The following is a 14523-nucleotide window of genomic DNA, read 5'->3' as shown; positions in this document are numbered from 1 at the left end:
TTTATAGGGCGGGAAACGTTAAGAGAAATGTCTAGCTACTCACTGTGGGAGCTGGCTGAGTCACTGACGCTGGAAAACAAAATAATGACACGTGAAAAAAAAAAATACTGAGTTTTCAAGGTCCGTAAAACAAAAACTAGAGCGGAAGAAGGAGCAAAGCAGTGAGAAGGAACGGAAGAGCGGTGCAAACACTGCTGGGAAATGAACCCCTTTCCTAATAGAGAGGTAAGCAATGCTTTGCAAAACAGTGCAATTCCCTCTATAAATAAAGAGGGGTTCACTTCTCCCACAATATGAGGGCAACTGACCAACAGCAGGGAAAGAGTTTAAGAGGCACATCCACAAGAACCACTCAAATCATGTCCTAGAAATAGTCACTGAGCTAAACTACAGGCAACCTCTTCCCCATGGCCCTCCTATACTCCCGCCATAACGGGATACTCACAGCTCACAGACTCTGCTCCTGGAGCAGCCGCCTGCCAAGAGAAAAGTCAAAGTATTATTCGTGCACCATGGATCTTGGCCTTCGAGTGAAACCACAACCATCATTGTGAGGATAGACGGGCAAGTATTGGATCACCTCACTACTGGGTTTTCCACCCTTGAGCCAAAACCGAGAGCTGTGCGGAGCGTGATCTCCATGCTCCCTGGATGTCAACAATCTAGAACCGTGCAAGGCACTTTACCCTTTCAGTCACTCTATGTCATGGCAAAAGCATATGTACTAAACGTCTATCAAAGGGCTGGGGATAAAGCACAGTGGCAGCCATCCACTAAACAGCAATTGCCAAATCCTACAGCCGTTTACTGAATAACCGAAAAGTAAGTCTTATGCCACTCAAATTTGAAGGTGCTGCAACTATATTTAGTGACAGCAACTTCACATTAGAGTGATTTAGGACTTCCATTATAGGGCTATTCACAAAACAGTTAGGTGGACATCTGAATAGCTAACTAATAGTATTAGAATAATTGGCATGTTTGCGAGATTGAGTGCACCTATAAAAACAATTATCTTCTATTAGTGAACTCATTCATGTGCTACTTGAAGAAAGAGCAGTTATCCCCAGCGATTTATCCATGAAACATGATATCTTCTTGCCGCACTGTTCTAACAAAGTCTGACACCAGACATTATAGTATAATAAAGTGCTTTATTTGCAGGTTGCAAACGCACAAAGTTTCGGGGATCTCCCTTCCTCGAGTGAAATATTTACACCATATTTATCTGGTGTCAGACTTTATTAGAACAGTGCGGCAAGAAGATATCCAGATTCAAGTGTAACTACGTGGCAGAAGTGGGATCCCGGCCACTCTTCAACTGCCTGCACCTTACAAAGAAAAAGGACAGCCACTACAAATATCTAAAAGGAGTGTGGTAAGATCCAAAACCTTTATTTTGACAGCGATTTATCCATGGAATAATTTTACAGAGAGAAACAGGAGACATACAGAAAGCATTGGAAGAAGAAATTGCAGAGTGAAACCAGTGGACAAAGTCGGATGAAAGTACAGTAGGTTGAAAGCTACATTAGTTAATGTCAGAGTTACTCACTGTAGTGGGATTGGATGTCACAGCTGGTAGCATCATAGCTGGCATTAAGGGAGGCACCAGACGTGGAAGCTTGATAGTGAATAAAATATAGAATGAGTGAGGAGCAAAGGTAAAAATCAGAATAGTGGTTAAGGCAATGGTATGGGATGAGATGGTTTGCAGAGACACTTGTGCACTTATGCTAACATGGAGAATCATTACACTACTCCCGAGGGGAGTATTAGCAGCTCTGACGCTCTGCTCAATGCAGTAGCCCCCAAAGAAGAGAAAGAAACAATATTATGAATACTTAATTACAGGTGTGTGATATTAGACACAGTGTGAAGATCACATATAAGCTTGTGTATTAAAATACTTTACTTAGAAATATACATTTAGATGTGAGTTGCAATATGACAAAATGCTCTGGTATGGGTATTTAATACAAGTAACAATCACTGCAGGACAGATATGTGCTAGCATGATTTCACCCTGTGATAACAACATACAATCCTACTCAGGTACTCCAAAGAACTTGCACCTCGACCACGTTTGTCAAAATTATAGAAATCAATGTGAATGCATACAAACAATTTTAACTCAGGCCTTAAAAAATGGGAACATTACATCTGTGTTTTACCTATAAAGCAGCCAAAATATGTTTGAGAACAATGTCTGTAAAATATAATTCCAAAACGCTTTAAGCCAGAAAGGCGATATAAATTAAAATGAATATTACAATGTTTATTATTTTAAACATTAATGACTTGACAGACCCAGTAGTGACTGTGCAGGTTAATTGGGGGTACGTTCAGGAGTACCTGTTCCCTTACCTGTCCCAGGGGGGGTGGGACAGCCATGGGAGGTATCATGGGTGGCATCATGGCATGTGGAATCGGGGGCATTGCTGGAGGTCTCTGCCCAATTGGTGGCATCCCAATTGGTGGGAAAGGAGGTGGAAGTCCTGGTGGTGGCATCTGTAATACAAAAGAAACACAATGACTCGTCATTTAGAAGGGACCAACCAAGGGAAGACACTCAAGTGTGGCTAATTGTGTCAAATATACTCTGTGTAGTAGTGTGCAAATTGCCCCATGCTTTCAATTAATCTGTGGAACACTGTCAAATGTGTCAATGATAAGTGCTAATTACCAATGCGTTAATAAAATATCTATGGTAAGGGGACTTTACAGGTTTTCAAAGCTGAAAAAAAGTGTCAATTCAGAGTTGCTATTAATTGTGGCTTAAGGAACACTGTAAACGTTGTATATTCCATAATATTTATTGCTGTGTTCTTTGTGGATAGGCCTGAATTTGAAAAGCTATTGAACATAGGTAAGGATACAAATATTACATCTAGTAGAAAAGGTTATATATGATTACATTTATAAATACCATCCACCATGTATGCAACACAGCTCTTTGCAGTATAAACATTAAATACAAGGGAATGAGAACCTGTTTCTTCGTACAGATATAAAAGAAAAGATAGATTTAAAGGAATTCCTGCCATGAAAAGCTCGCCGTTCAAGTCATCCTTTGCGTTACTGTGAAATGTGCATATCAGGATTTCTTCTTACAAGGCAGAGGATATCCGAGAGTAAACGCCGAAAAGACTGATGCTGCAAATCGTGCACATATAATATCCACAACGTATCAAAAGAGAAATATGTAAATGAATCTTTAAATGCGCTCCCGATCAGTGTCCCAATAAAACATCCATTATAGGCATGTAAGTGAGTGAGACTGTGTATATGAGACTGACCAACGGGAAGGGGCTAGAGTGTGGTAGGGAGAGCCCGACAAGGCAGTCAAGCCGTGTCCCCTGCGTGGGAACCCGATGCGGCTGGCCGCCACTGCCCTCCGCCACTGCCCTCACAAACCCGGCGTCTCCTACACAATCACAGATCCCCAGAGAGAGGAGTACTCACGGTGTTGACTCGCCGGGTTCAAGCTCCAGAGTGATGATGGCGGTGTTGCCGATCAGGTGCGCAGAGAAGCGTGCTCCAGCCAATGGTAATAGCAGTTAAAGGGAAAGTATCAGGCGTTTCACAGCTACCGTAGGGGCACAAAACTGGTTGCCAAACGCAATCAAATAAAAAGGTTGTTTATTAAGTACATAAATAAACATCCCAGCCAGGAATCGAACCCTGGTCCACTCTGTTAATGGCCTGGAGCATTACCACTGAGCTATAAGACTTTCTGATTAAAGAACCTTTTTATTTGATTGCGTTTGGCGACCAGTTTTGTGCCCCTACGGTAGCTGTGAACCGCCTGATACTTTCCCTTTAACTTCTTACAAGGCAGTGGCCATTGGCAGCTTTATTATTCTTTTTACATGTTGGAGACTAAACAGAACATTTAATTTTTCTCTCCTGCTTTTTACTGCCATTTGGATTAATAATAATAATAATAATATGTTCTTGTATAGTGCTGCTAGTTTTTTACATAGCACTTTACAGAGACATTTTGCAGGCACAGTCCCTGCCCCGTTGAGCTTACAATCTATGTTTTTGGTGCCTGAGGCACAGGGAGATAAAGTGACTTGCCCAAGGTCACAAGGAGCCAACACCAGGAATTGAACCAGGTTCCCAAGCTTCAAACTCTCAGTGCCAGTCAGTGTCATTACTCACTGAGCCGCTCCTCCTCCCTGATTAAACAGGTTCTGTTTTAAATTGCCCGAGATGCTTGTTATTCCAAAGGGTATTATGAGGTCAGTGGATGCACATTATAGTTTAGAGGCCACATGTAGGAAAGACTTGGTGAGGATTTCTGGATGGGAGGAAGCCCTGAACACTAAGGGATTTAGTCTATGTCCACTGTAGCAGCCGATTGGGTTGTTTTTCAGCTGAAACTCTGCGGATATCGAATAAGCCCCTAAAAGTGGATTTAATTCTAAAAACAGATTCTGCATTTAGGTTTTTGTTTCTGTTGTGGATCTAAATATTTTCAATGTTTTCGTTTTGTCAAAACTCATTTTGTTTTGGCTTTGGGTTTTTATAACTTGATGGGAACAAAATAAAAACATTTGCAGATTGTTGGTCGAAATTATACAAAAATGTTTTTTTTTAAAGTTGAACCATTTTAATAAAGTGAAAAACACAAACTAAAAACATGAAAAAAAGTTTGAAAACATTTGGCTCGATTTTCGTTTGGGTTCGAAAATGTATTCCAAAGCTCGACTCGGAGTTTGAATCAAATGTCAAATCTGCAAATTTCACAACTAGTGACTTTACCCTTTGGGTGCCCTTTAGACTCAGCTATTAATTCATGGGGTCTGGCGACTCAGGGGCCCCATGATGTCATAAAGTCTCTGCTACATTTTGTTGGGGACATCGCGTTCTGCACACCACGTGATATATATACGGACGTGGAACGGAAGGACTCCTTCCTTTGGTTGCATCACCAGTGCATATAGAGTGAGTGTGAGTGTGAGTGCCGGTGGGGCTGTAGCACTGGCCCCTACGACACTCAAAGGGTTAAATTAAAGGACGAGGGGCCTAGGGCTTGATAAAGGACCGGGAGATCTGAAACCTCGCTCCACTATTCTTGTACTTTCCCTTTGATGCTTGGTAGATGAATTAAACCTTGACAACTACTGGTTAGTGCTGCAGATTTTTTTTGATCTTTGAGATATATATATATATATATTGTATCAGGTTCAAAACACTATGCATTCGTGAGTCCTACTGGATCTACTGTTTAGGTAGATTGGCTCCACTGGGACTCAACGAGTGCCTAGACACAAGCATTCTAGTGTGATCATCATCCTTTCTGATCTTGCTTCTCCATGCACCATTTCTGTAATTTAATGGTTTCTAACATTTCAATTCATATTGTTGCCAGGTTTGTCTCCAGGTACAGCTGAGTGCCATGGAGCGCGTACACTCATATGGGCGTGCATGCCAGGACACACACCCATATACTGTATCCTACTGTATCTCTCTCATGCTGGATTAGCTTGTATTTATTATCAAGTCTCCTTCCCACCCAGCCTTCCACTCCATGTTTTATTTTTTGTCGCTCTTTTAACCTTTTAAAAGTTTAGTTATTTATCACATTTTTATTATTATTTTTATTAGTATACAATTATAGATTTAAACTATTTTAAGTTTTTTATCATAGAGCACACACTATTGGCGTGGTAAGCATGTATTTGTGTTTATGTGTATTTATACCTATACATTAATACATGCTCTTATATTATTTGTCTGTTCATCATGACGGTCTTTTCAATGTCTATGTTCCCTTTAATGTTCACATTTTGTTATATACCCATTTGAACATACACATTTAGTCACAACACAGATTGATTGCAGCTGTATGTATTCAATTAAGCTAGGCATGCCATGCTATATATACTAGCCCTTCTTGTGCAATCATCTATCCTTGAGAAAGTCACTTACTGTGACGAAACGCGTAGGACGTGTGACGTCATCGCGCAGTGTCGCACGGACGACATGCGGGGTCTGCCCAGGACTGAGGTCTGACACGCAATTTCCAGGATCTACCACACATCCCGGCTACCTTTCCCTACTCCTCGTGGCGCCGCCATTGCTTGCGGCGGGCTAAGCACAAGCAGCCTGGTTACTTCGTGGAGAGCCCGATCGAGGAGGTAGTTCCTGTACCAGGGGCACATTGCAAAGTGCACTACATAGCTGGTGGGAGCAGCGCTGTGGTGCAGCTGGGATTGGCTCCATTGGGAGGTACCTTTGGTGACTGAGAGAGACTTACCAATGACTTTTCATCATCTCTAATATCTGGTTTATTTGACCTTACGTCCCTGGCTACCTGTCTGCCTGTCACACCAGTGTTTACCTGCAGTTACAGATTGTCTCAAACAATTGTGTATTTTACCCACCATGTGAGTATAGGTCCTGATGACTACTCCATGTTTGAAAAAACTTTCCAATTTTTACAGTATTATGCTATGGAGCTGGCGCTTCTTTTGTTTTTTTGTAGGTGTTTGTGATCAGGCAGGATCACGAAAGAAGCTTGACCGCCTCCATACGGACTGTTTTCTGAACTGGATAATTCATCTGTTTAATTCATGTGATTGGTTTGATTCAATTAATAAGTATTATTGTTGGTTTTGATATTGCACTTTCACTATCTAGCTCATTTATATTACATGTACTTTTTAGCACATTAATCCAATCACTTATTCACACTCATAAGCGCTACTCTTTGTTTGTGTCAGTATATATATATATATATATATATATATATATATATATATATATATATATATATATATGACTATTAAGGTTATGGTGGGTAAAAAAAGTGACTAAAACCCTCCACAGTAAAGCATAAAGCAACTGTAAATATTCTTGTATATTCATTTGCATGTCTTAGACAGGTCTGCAACCCTGTCTTTCACCATTATCACCCAGCAAACAGCACTTCCACTGCAGCAAGGGATTCTGGGAAATGACATGCAAATGAGCACACAGTGCCACTTTTTATCTCATGCTCACATTACATGAGCAACCCTTAGTCAATGCATGCTGCTTTAAACACAGCTTTTAAGCAAGGACTTGGGAGATGCAAAGTCAGTTAACCCACTCACAGACATGTTTCAACCTTGATGGGTCTCATCAGTGTGAGGTTGGCTTACTGACATTTGCTCAAATGAGATAAGAGTAGGTAATCACCACGACTATTAAGGTTATGGTGGGTAAAAAAAGTGACTAAAACCCTCCACAGTAAAGCATAAAGCAACTGTAAATATTCCTGTATATTCATTCGTGGTGATTACCTACTCTTATCTCATTTGAGCAAATGTCAGTAAGCCAACCTCACACTGATGAGACCCATCAAGGTTGAAACATGTCTGTGAGTGGGTTAACTGACTTTGCATCTTCCAAGTCCTTGCTTAAAAGCTGTGTTTAAAGCAGCATGCATTGACTAAGGGTTGCTCATGTAATGTGAGCATGCATTTCATTTCCCAGAATCCCTTGCTGCAGTGGAAGTGCTGTTTGCTGGGTGATAATGGTGAAAGACAGGGTTGCAGACCTGTCTAAGACATGCAAATGAATATACATGAAAAAACATGTTTTTAAGTTAGTGTGTCTTGCTGTTATTCTAATAAAATCTTGTTCATTTTTCTGACTCGGCAGTGCATCTGGTTCTTGCAATATAATCTTTATTAGTAGATTTTCTTTAGGTGTAATTTAGAGCGCTAACAAGGGGATTGTCTTTGTCTTTTTCATTTGTGTGTTCTATATAGTTGTTATTATCCCCTAGCACCATCAAGCTCTATACCTTCTTTAACTGATTTTATTTGGGGTTTATATTTTATTTTACCCCTATAGTCAGCATTAATTTAAGGGCTTGAGTTAACCTTTAATATTAGGTGTTGAGCAACTTCCTTTTTTGTGTGTTTTATATATATATATATATATATATATATATATATATATATATATATATATATATATTATATATATATTATATATATATATATATATATATATATATACAGTGCTCGACAAATAATGATAACAACTCGCCCGTTGCGAGTGGATTTAGGCCACTGGCGATCCGTGCTGCGGCTCTATTAATTCCCCTGCTCGCGCCAAAATTTTCAAAAAATTTTTTTTTAAATAAATAATTAAAAAATTCCTCTCCCTGATTGGTCTGACGTGGGGAAGAGGACCGGCTGGCAGCTCTGGGTCAGCCTCTCTCTCCCCCCTCCCCTGCCCACGATCCCCGCTTGCTGCCAGGGGCTCTCACTTCCGTCCCCAGCGCGCGCGCGCAAGCAAAGTTGACTGCTGGATCCAGCGCGTCCCCGTCCGGCTGTCCCCCGCATGCCCCCACATACTAAATTTCCCCCCCAATGCCCCCAGATGTCACCCGCAGACCTCGATGTCGCCCGCAGGCCCAGATACCCACATACCTCTGGTGAGTGGGACTCCCGGCTCCGTTTCTTGTAGTGTGTGTGTGGTGTGTGTGGTGTGTGTGGTGTGTGTGGTGTGTGTGGTGTGTGTGTGTGAGAGCTGGGGCTGCTATATCACGGGAGGCTGCGGTGTGCCGGGCCCGATCAGGTACCGGGGGAAGGGGGGACGCACACTTACACCATCCCCTGCAGAGCTGCTGCGGCGGCTATTCCGGGAGGCTGCAGTGGGCCGGGACCGAGCAGGTACCGGGGGGGAGGGGACGCACACCACCCTCTGCCGGACCGGGAGGCTGCAGTGGGCCGGGCCCGAGCAGGTACCGGGGGGGAGGGGACGCACACCACCCTCTGCCGGACCGGGAGGCTGCGGTGGGCCGGGCCCGAGCAGGTACCGGGGGGGAGGGGACGCACACTTACACCCGGTGCCACCAGCGCCATGTCGGGCTGCCGGGTCCCAGATCTATTCCCCCCTGCAGCAGGCGCCTCGCTCCGCTCTTGCTGCGGCCTCCCGTTTAGGCCGCGCGGGGCGGGCGATGTGCAGGAGAGGTGAACGGTGATGCAAGGGTGGAGTGAACGGAGGTAAGGGGGGGGGGGGGTGAATGGAGGTAAGGGGGGGGGGTGAACGGAGGTAAGGGGGGGGTGAACGGAGGTAAGGGGGGGGGGTGAACGGAGTTGGGGGAGGAGGGGGGGTGAATAGAGATGCAAGGGGGAGACAGGCTGGACTGGGGAGAGAGCAGAGAGAGAGACAGGCTGGAGTGGGGAGAGGACTGAGAGAGAGACGGGGGGGAGAAGAGAGAGACAGGCTGGGAGGGGGGCTAAATGCTCCCAGGCAGTCAGTCGCCCACCCAGTCAGTCACCTACCTACCCAGTCAGTCACCCATCCAGTCAGTCAGTCACCTACCCACCCAGTCACCTACCAAAGTCAGTCACCTACCCACCCACCCACCCAGTCAGTTAGTCACCTACCCACCTACCTACCCAGCCACCCAGTCAGTCAGTCACCTACCCACCCACCCAGTCATCCCCCCACCCAGTCAGTCACCTACCCACCCAGTCAGTCACCTACCAAAGTCAGTCAGTCACCTACCCACCCACCCAGTCAGTCAGTCACCTAACCACCCACCCATTCACCCACCCAGTCAGTCACCTACCCACCACCCACCCAGTCAGTCACCTACCCACCACCCACCCAGTCAGTCACCTACCCACTCGCCCAGTCAGTCACCCACCACCCACCCAGTCAGTCACCCACCCAGTCAGTCACCTACCCACCCACCCAGTCAGTCACCCATCCACTCAGTCAGTAAGTCACCCCCCCACCCAGTCAGTCATAAAGTCAGTAATACCCCCCCACCCAGTCAGTCATACCCCCCCCACACCCAGTCAGTCATATCCCCCCCTACCCAGTCAGTCATACCCCCCCCCACCCAGTCAGTCATACCCCCCCCCACCCAGTCAGTCATACCCCCCACCCAGTCAGTAAAATGTCAGTCATCCCACCCCCTGCCCAGTCGCCAAGTCACCCAGTCACCCCACCCAGTCAGACAGTCAGTAATCCCCACCCAGTCAGACACCCCGTCACCCCACCCAATCAACCAGTCAGTCACCCCACCCCCCCAATCACCCCACCGAGTCACCCCACACCCCCAATCACCCCACCCAGTCAACCCATCCCCCCACAGTCACCCTCTCTCCGTCTCTCACCCTCTCTCCGTCTCTCACCCTCTCTCCGTCTCTCACCCTCTCTCCGTCTCTCACCCTCTCCGTCTCTCACACTCTCTCCGTCTCACACTCTCTCTCCGTCTCACACTCTCTCTCCGTCTCACACTCTCTCTCCGTCTCACACTCTCTCTCCGTCTCTCTCACCCTCTCTCTCCGTCTCTCTCACCCTCTCTCTCCGTCTCTCTCACCCTCTCTCTCCGTCTCTCTCACCCTCTCTCTCCGTCTCTCTCACCCTCTCTCTCCGTCTCTCTCACCCTCTCTCTCCGTCTCTCTCTCCGTCTCTCTCACCCTCTCTCTCCGTCTCTCTCACCCTCTCTCTCCGTCTCTCTCACCCTCTCTCTCCGTCTGTCTCACCTTCTCTCTGTCTCACCCTCTCTCTGTCTCACCCTCTCTCTGTCTCACCCTCTCTCTGTCTCACCCTCTCTCTGTCTCACCCTCTCTCTGTCTCACCCTCTCTCTGTCTCACCCTCTCTCTGTCTCACCCTCTCTCTGTCTCACCCTCTCTCTGTCTCACCCTCTCTCTGTCTCACTCTCCATAACATTGCGGGAATGAGGTACCTGGACATTGAGGGTCTGCGGATCAGGTAAGATCCCAGGCGGGATTGCTGCTTTAAATATTGTAAAGCGGGGGCATCCAGGCACTAGTTAAGGGGTGCAGGAAACTAGTCCTTCACATCTGGCTTTTTTTTCTAGATTCGACATTTATACACACACACACACAAGGACTAATTGTAGTATAATGTAATACAATAAATAAACTTATGTCAAAAACGAATGTTCTTACTAGGAATTTATTCAATTTATTTCATTTATGGTTTTTTTAAATGCGGGTCTGGGGGTGGGACTAGAGGCGGGGTGTTGGGGCGGGACTAGGTGGCGAGTAGATTTTTTGGTTCGGCGAGTAGATTTTTGGGTGATTTGTCAAGCACTGTATATATATATATATATATATATATATATATATATATATATATATATATATATTATAATTATTATTTAAAAAATATATATTAAAAAAAAAAATACTTAAACTAGGTGGGTCCCCCAGAGCAGAAATGCAGATTGTTCCCATCAAAGAACTCCTCGGTTCAGAAAGAATTTCCTGGGAAATCAAAATACTGCTAAATCTGTCATTTCTGGTGTGCCTGTAAATAAGAGGAATGTTGATATGTCTTTAAGTAGTTCCCCTCACTAATCAGCTGCTGTTGCTGCTGCCAACGCCAACTTTTTTTTTTGTTGCCATAAACGCTCCCTGAATAAATTCAAATGAACTAGGAGGGCTCCCAGAAATAACAAGGCAGTCGCCTCTGCTTGGTTCAAGCGAAATGCTGATATAACCCTTTGTGCTGGAAGTTCCCATTGGCTTCCAGCCTACCTAACATATCAGTCTTTGCTTTTAAGTCACTGACTTGGAAACATCACCGCGCTGCCTCGTAGGCCGGCAGACATGATTATTTGAAAATAAACAAACCAACTCACAAGAGTAAAAAGGTCACTTACGAAAGGTGGAGGCATCAGGGGAGGAGCGGTGGGGAAAGGAGACGCCTGCCCAGCAGGAGCTGTTCCAGAGTCTAGTGCTGACTGGGGACACAGAAAATGTATACATTTTATGTCAGCCAAGAGTCGTGTGAATCACTGGCTAACACTGGGTGAAGCTGGAGATTTCTATTATATTTTTATATATATATATATATATATATATATATATATATATATATATATATATAAAACCCCTCCAGAAAAACTCTCATTATTTCATATGACATGCTTTTATTTAATGCCACAAAACCCCTTCAGATACTAAGAAAACACACGCAGGTATGAGATATTTTTACAAAATCAAGGACAATGTAGACACGATAAAATGTCTATTAACAGATCATATCCATAAAAACACAATGTCATTTAAAAAAAAAAAAAAGGAAATGTATAAATAAATATCTCAGACAGCTCCTTTAGGGATGATCACATGTATACGGTAGTATCGATTTTGATTTGGCACATTACTGGCCCACTATAATTCATGGTGCTTTAACGCAGGGGTGCTCAACTCCAGTCCTCAAACCCCCCCCCCCCCCCCCCCCCACCCCTCCAACAGGTCAAGTTTTCAGGATCTCAGCTTCTGCACAGGTGGCTCAAAGATGATTGAGCCTCTGATTGAGCCACAAGTGCTGAAGAAGGGACTGATTGAGCCACCTGCGCTGAAGCAGGTATATCCTGAAAACTGACCTGTTAGGGGAGCTTGACGACTAGAGTTGAGCACCCCTACTTTAAAAGGGATCTATTAGCTCCTTTGCTATCAAGCAGGCAAACAATTCATTGCAGAGCTGCTGCTTCCTCTGGCATGGAAGGACTTAATGCGGTATACCCCTGCCATGTAAAACTGTATTGGTACGTATGATACAGAATTAGTCTTTTAATAGAATCCTAAAAAAAAATGAGTGAATCCATTTATAGTGACACAGGGACTGCCACGAGTAAGTAAAATATAGCCTCAAAATGTTACACGTGACACTCAAAGTATGCCAGTCACCAACGCTGTGTCCTTTAACAGGGTTCTATTAAGGATTCTAAATGATGTACACAAGTAAGTATAACATATCCGTATCTTGATATGTTTATAGGAACAAGTGAACACAAACCACTGTGCCTTTGGAACATACCCCTTTATGGCAATGAATAACTAATTGAGATATGTGCAAACATACCCCTAATATAACAATACCCCATAGTGCCTCCAGACATATTCCTTATATAATAATTAATACCCCACTGTGCCTCCAGACATATCCCTTATATAACAATACCCATGTCTCCAGTCGTACCCTCTTTATACCAAGTAATAACCCACTGTGCCTTCAGTGCCAGTGCCACTTTGCCTAGTATGTTTGTTATCTTTATTGCAACTCACCAACCTGCCCCTACACATCCCTAGCAACGAATACCCACTATACCCCCAGCATACCCTCTTTATAACACTGAATACCCACTGTGCCCCAGCCATGCCCTCTTTACAACGCTTAATATAACACTGTGCCCCCAGCCATACCCTCTTTATAACAATGAATACCCACTGTACCCCAGCCATGCCCTCTTTATAACACTGAATAGCCACTGTGCCCCAGCCATGCCCTCTTTACACTGAATACCCACTGTGCCCCAGCCATGGCCTCTTTATAACACAATACTCACTGTGCCCTCAACCATACCCTCTTTATAACAATGAATATCCACTGTGCCCCCAGCCATACACTTTAAAACACTAAATACCAACTGTGCCCCAGCCATACCCTATTTATAACACTGAATATCGACTGTGCCCTCAGCCATATCCTCCTTATAATAAGTAATGCCCCTTTAGTCCAGTCATGCCTCCCCATTCACAGCTAATTCCCCCACTAGAACATGTAAAGCCCCATCCCAACTCCACCCCTGCCCCCCAACATGCCAGGTTATACCCCCACCCCTGTCCCCTACATGCCAGGTTATACCCCCACCACAGCCCACTACATGCCAGGTTATACCCCCACGCCAGGTTATACCCCCACCACAGCCCACTACATGCCAGGTTATACCCCCACCCCTGCCCCCATGCCAGGGTATACCCCCACCCCTGCCCCCCTACATGCCAGGATATACCCCCACCCCTGCCCCCCTACATGCCAGGATATACCCCCACCCCTGCCCCCCTACATGCCAGGTTATACCCCCTCCCCTGCCCCCCTACATGAAAGGATATACCCCCACCCCTGCCCCCTACATGCCAGGTTATACCCCCACCCCTGCACCCTACATGCCAGGTTATACCCCCTCCCCTGCCCCCCTACATGAAAGGATATACCCCCACCCCTGCACCCTACATGCCAGGTTATACCCCCACCCCTGCCCCCATGCCAGGTTATACCCCCACCCCTGCCCCCTATAATATATTTGAACACACAGAGTCGTACTAACAGCCCCCTGCGCCTCCCCCACTTCCTGCCCCCGGCCCCTCATCTCCTGCCCCCGGCCCCTTATCTCCTGCCCCTTCCTCCCCGCAACGATAACCGGGACCGGGATAAACAAAGCTCCGCTACCATCCCTGCGCCAGCCGACAGCCGCCGACCGGCCCCGCCCCCTGCAACAAGCGGCGCCCTCATTGGTCGAGATGGGAGCTGGGGGCGGAGCGTCGGGGGTAACATGTACTGTGCCAGAAGCCTGCGATCATTGTACCACTTCTTCAGCCCTAGAGAGGCAGGCGGCTCATCCAGTGCTGTGACATGCAGGCTCTCCAGCAGTGCGGGGGTTACATGCACTGTATAGGATCACCTTAACCACATGCAACGTGTGTGTGTGTGTGTGTGTGTGTGTGTGTGTGTGTGTGTGTGTG

General features: G+C 45.6%; 1 protein-coding gene across 10 annotated transcripts in view; it reads right to left on the bottom strand.

Annotated features, from left to right (window-relative positions):
• Positions 1 to 14267, bottom strand: part of PRPF40B (pre-mRNA processing factor 40B) — a 56477-nt gene extending 42210 nt beyond the window's left edge. For 6 of the 10 annotated variants that reach the window (XR_012799942.1, XM_075591186.1, XM_075591185.1 and 3 more), the window contains exons 1-5: positions 11655 to 11735; positions 2368 to 2511; positions 1556 to 1624; positions 446 to 476; positions 44 to 69 (exon numbers count right to left, since the gene is read on the bottom strand). Coding sequence is in view for 9 of the 10 variants with exons in the window: in XM_075591186.1 (XP_075447301.1) it covers positions 44 to 69; positions 446 to 476; positions 1556 to 1624; positions 2368 to 2511; positions 11655 to 11669 (285 nt within the window). In the remaining variant the exon portion in view is untranslated. Of the gene's footprint in view, positions 1 to 43; positions 70 to 445; positions 477 to 1555; positions 1625 to 2367; positions 2512 to 11654; positions 11736 to 12979; positions 13337 to 14230 lie in introns of those variants that run through there. The other 4 variants (XM_075591188.1, XM_075591192.1, XM_075591189.1 and 1 more) reach the window with 3 other exon arrangements.
• Between the last annotated feature and the right edge of the window lie 256 nt (positions 14268 to 14523).

This window comes from Ascaphus truei, chromosome 3 (assembly GCF_040206685.1).
Source record: "Ascaphus truei isolate aAscTru1 chromosome 3, aAscTru1.hap1, whole genome shotgun sequence".
In the NCBI taxonomy this organism is placed as follows: Eukaryota; Metazoa; Chordata; class Amphibia; order Anura; family Ascaphidae; genus Ascaphus; species Ascaphus truei.
The sequence above is the reverse complement of the archived record's forward strand: the minus strand, read 5'-3'. Positions and strand labels throughout refer to the sequence as shown.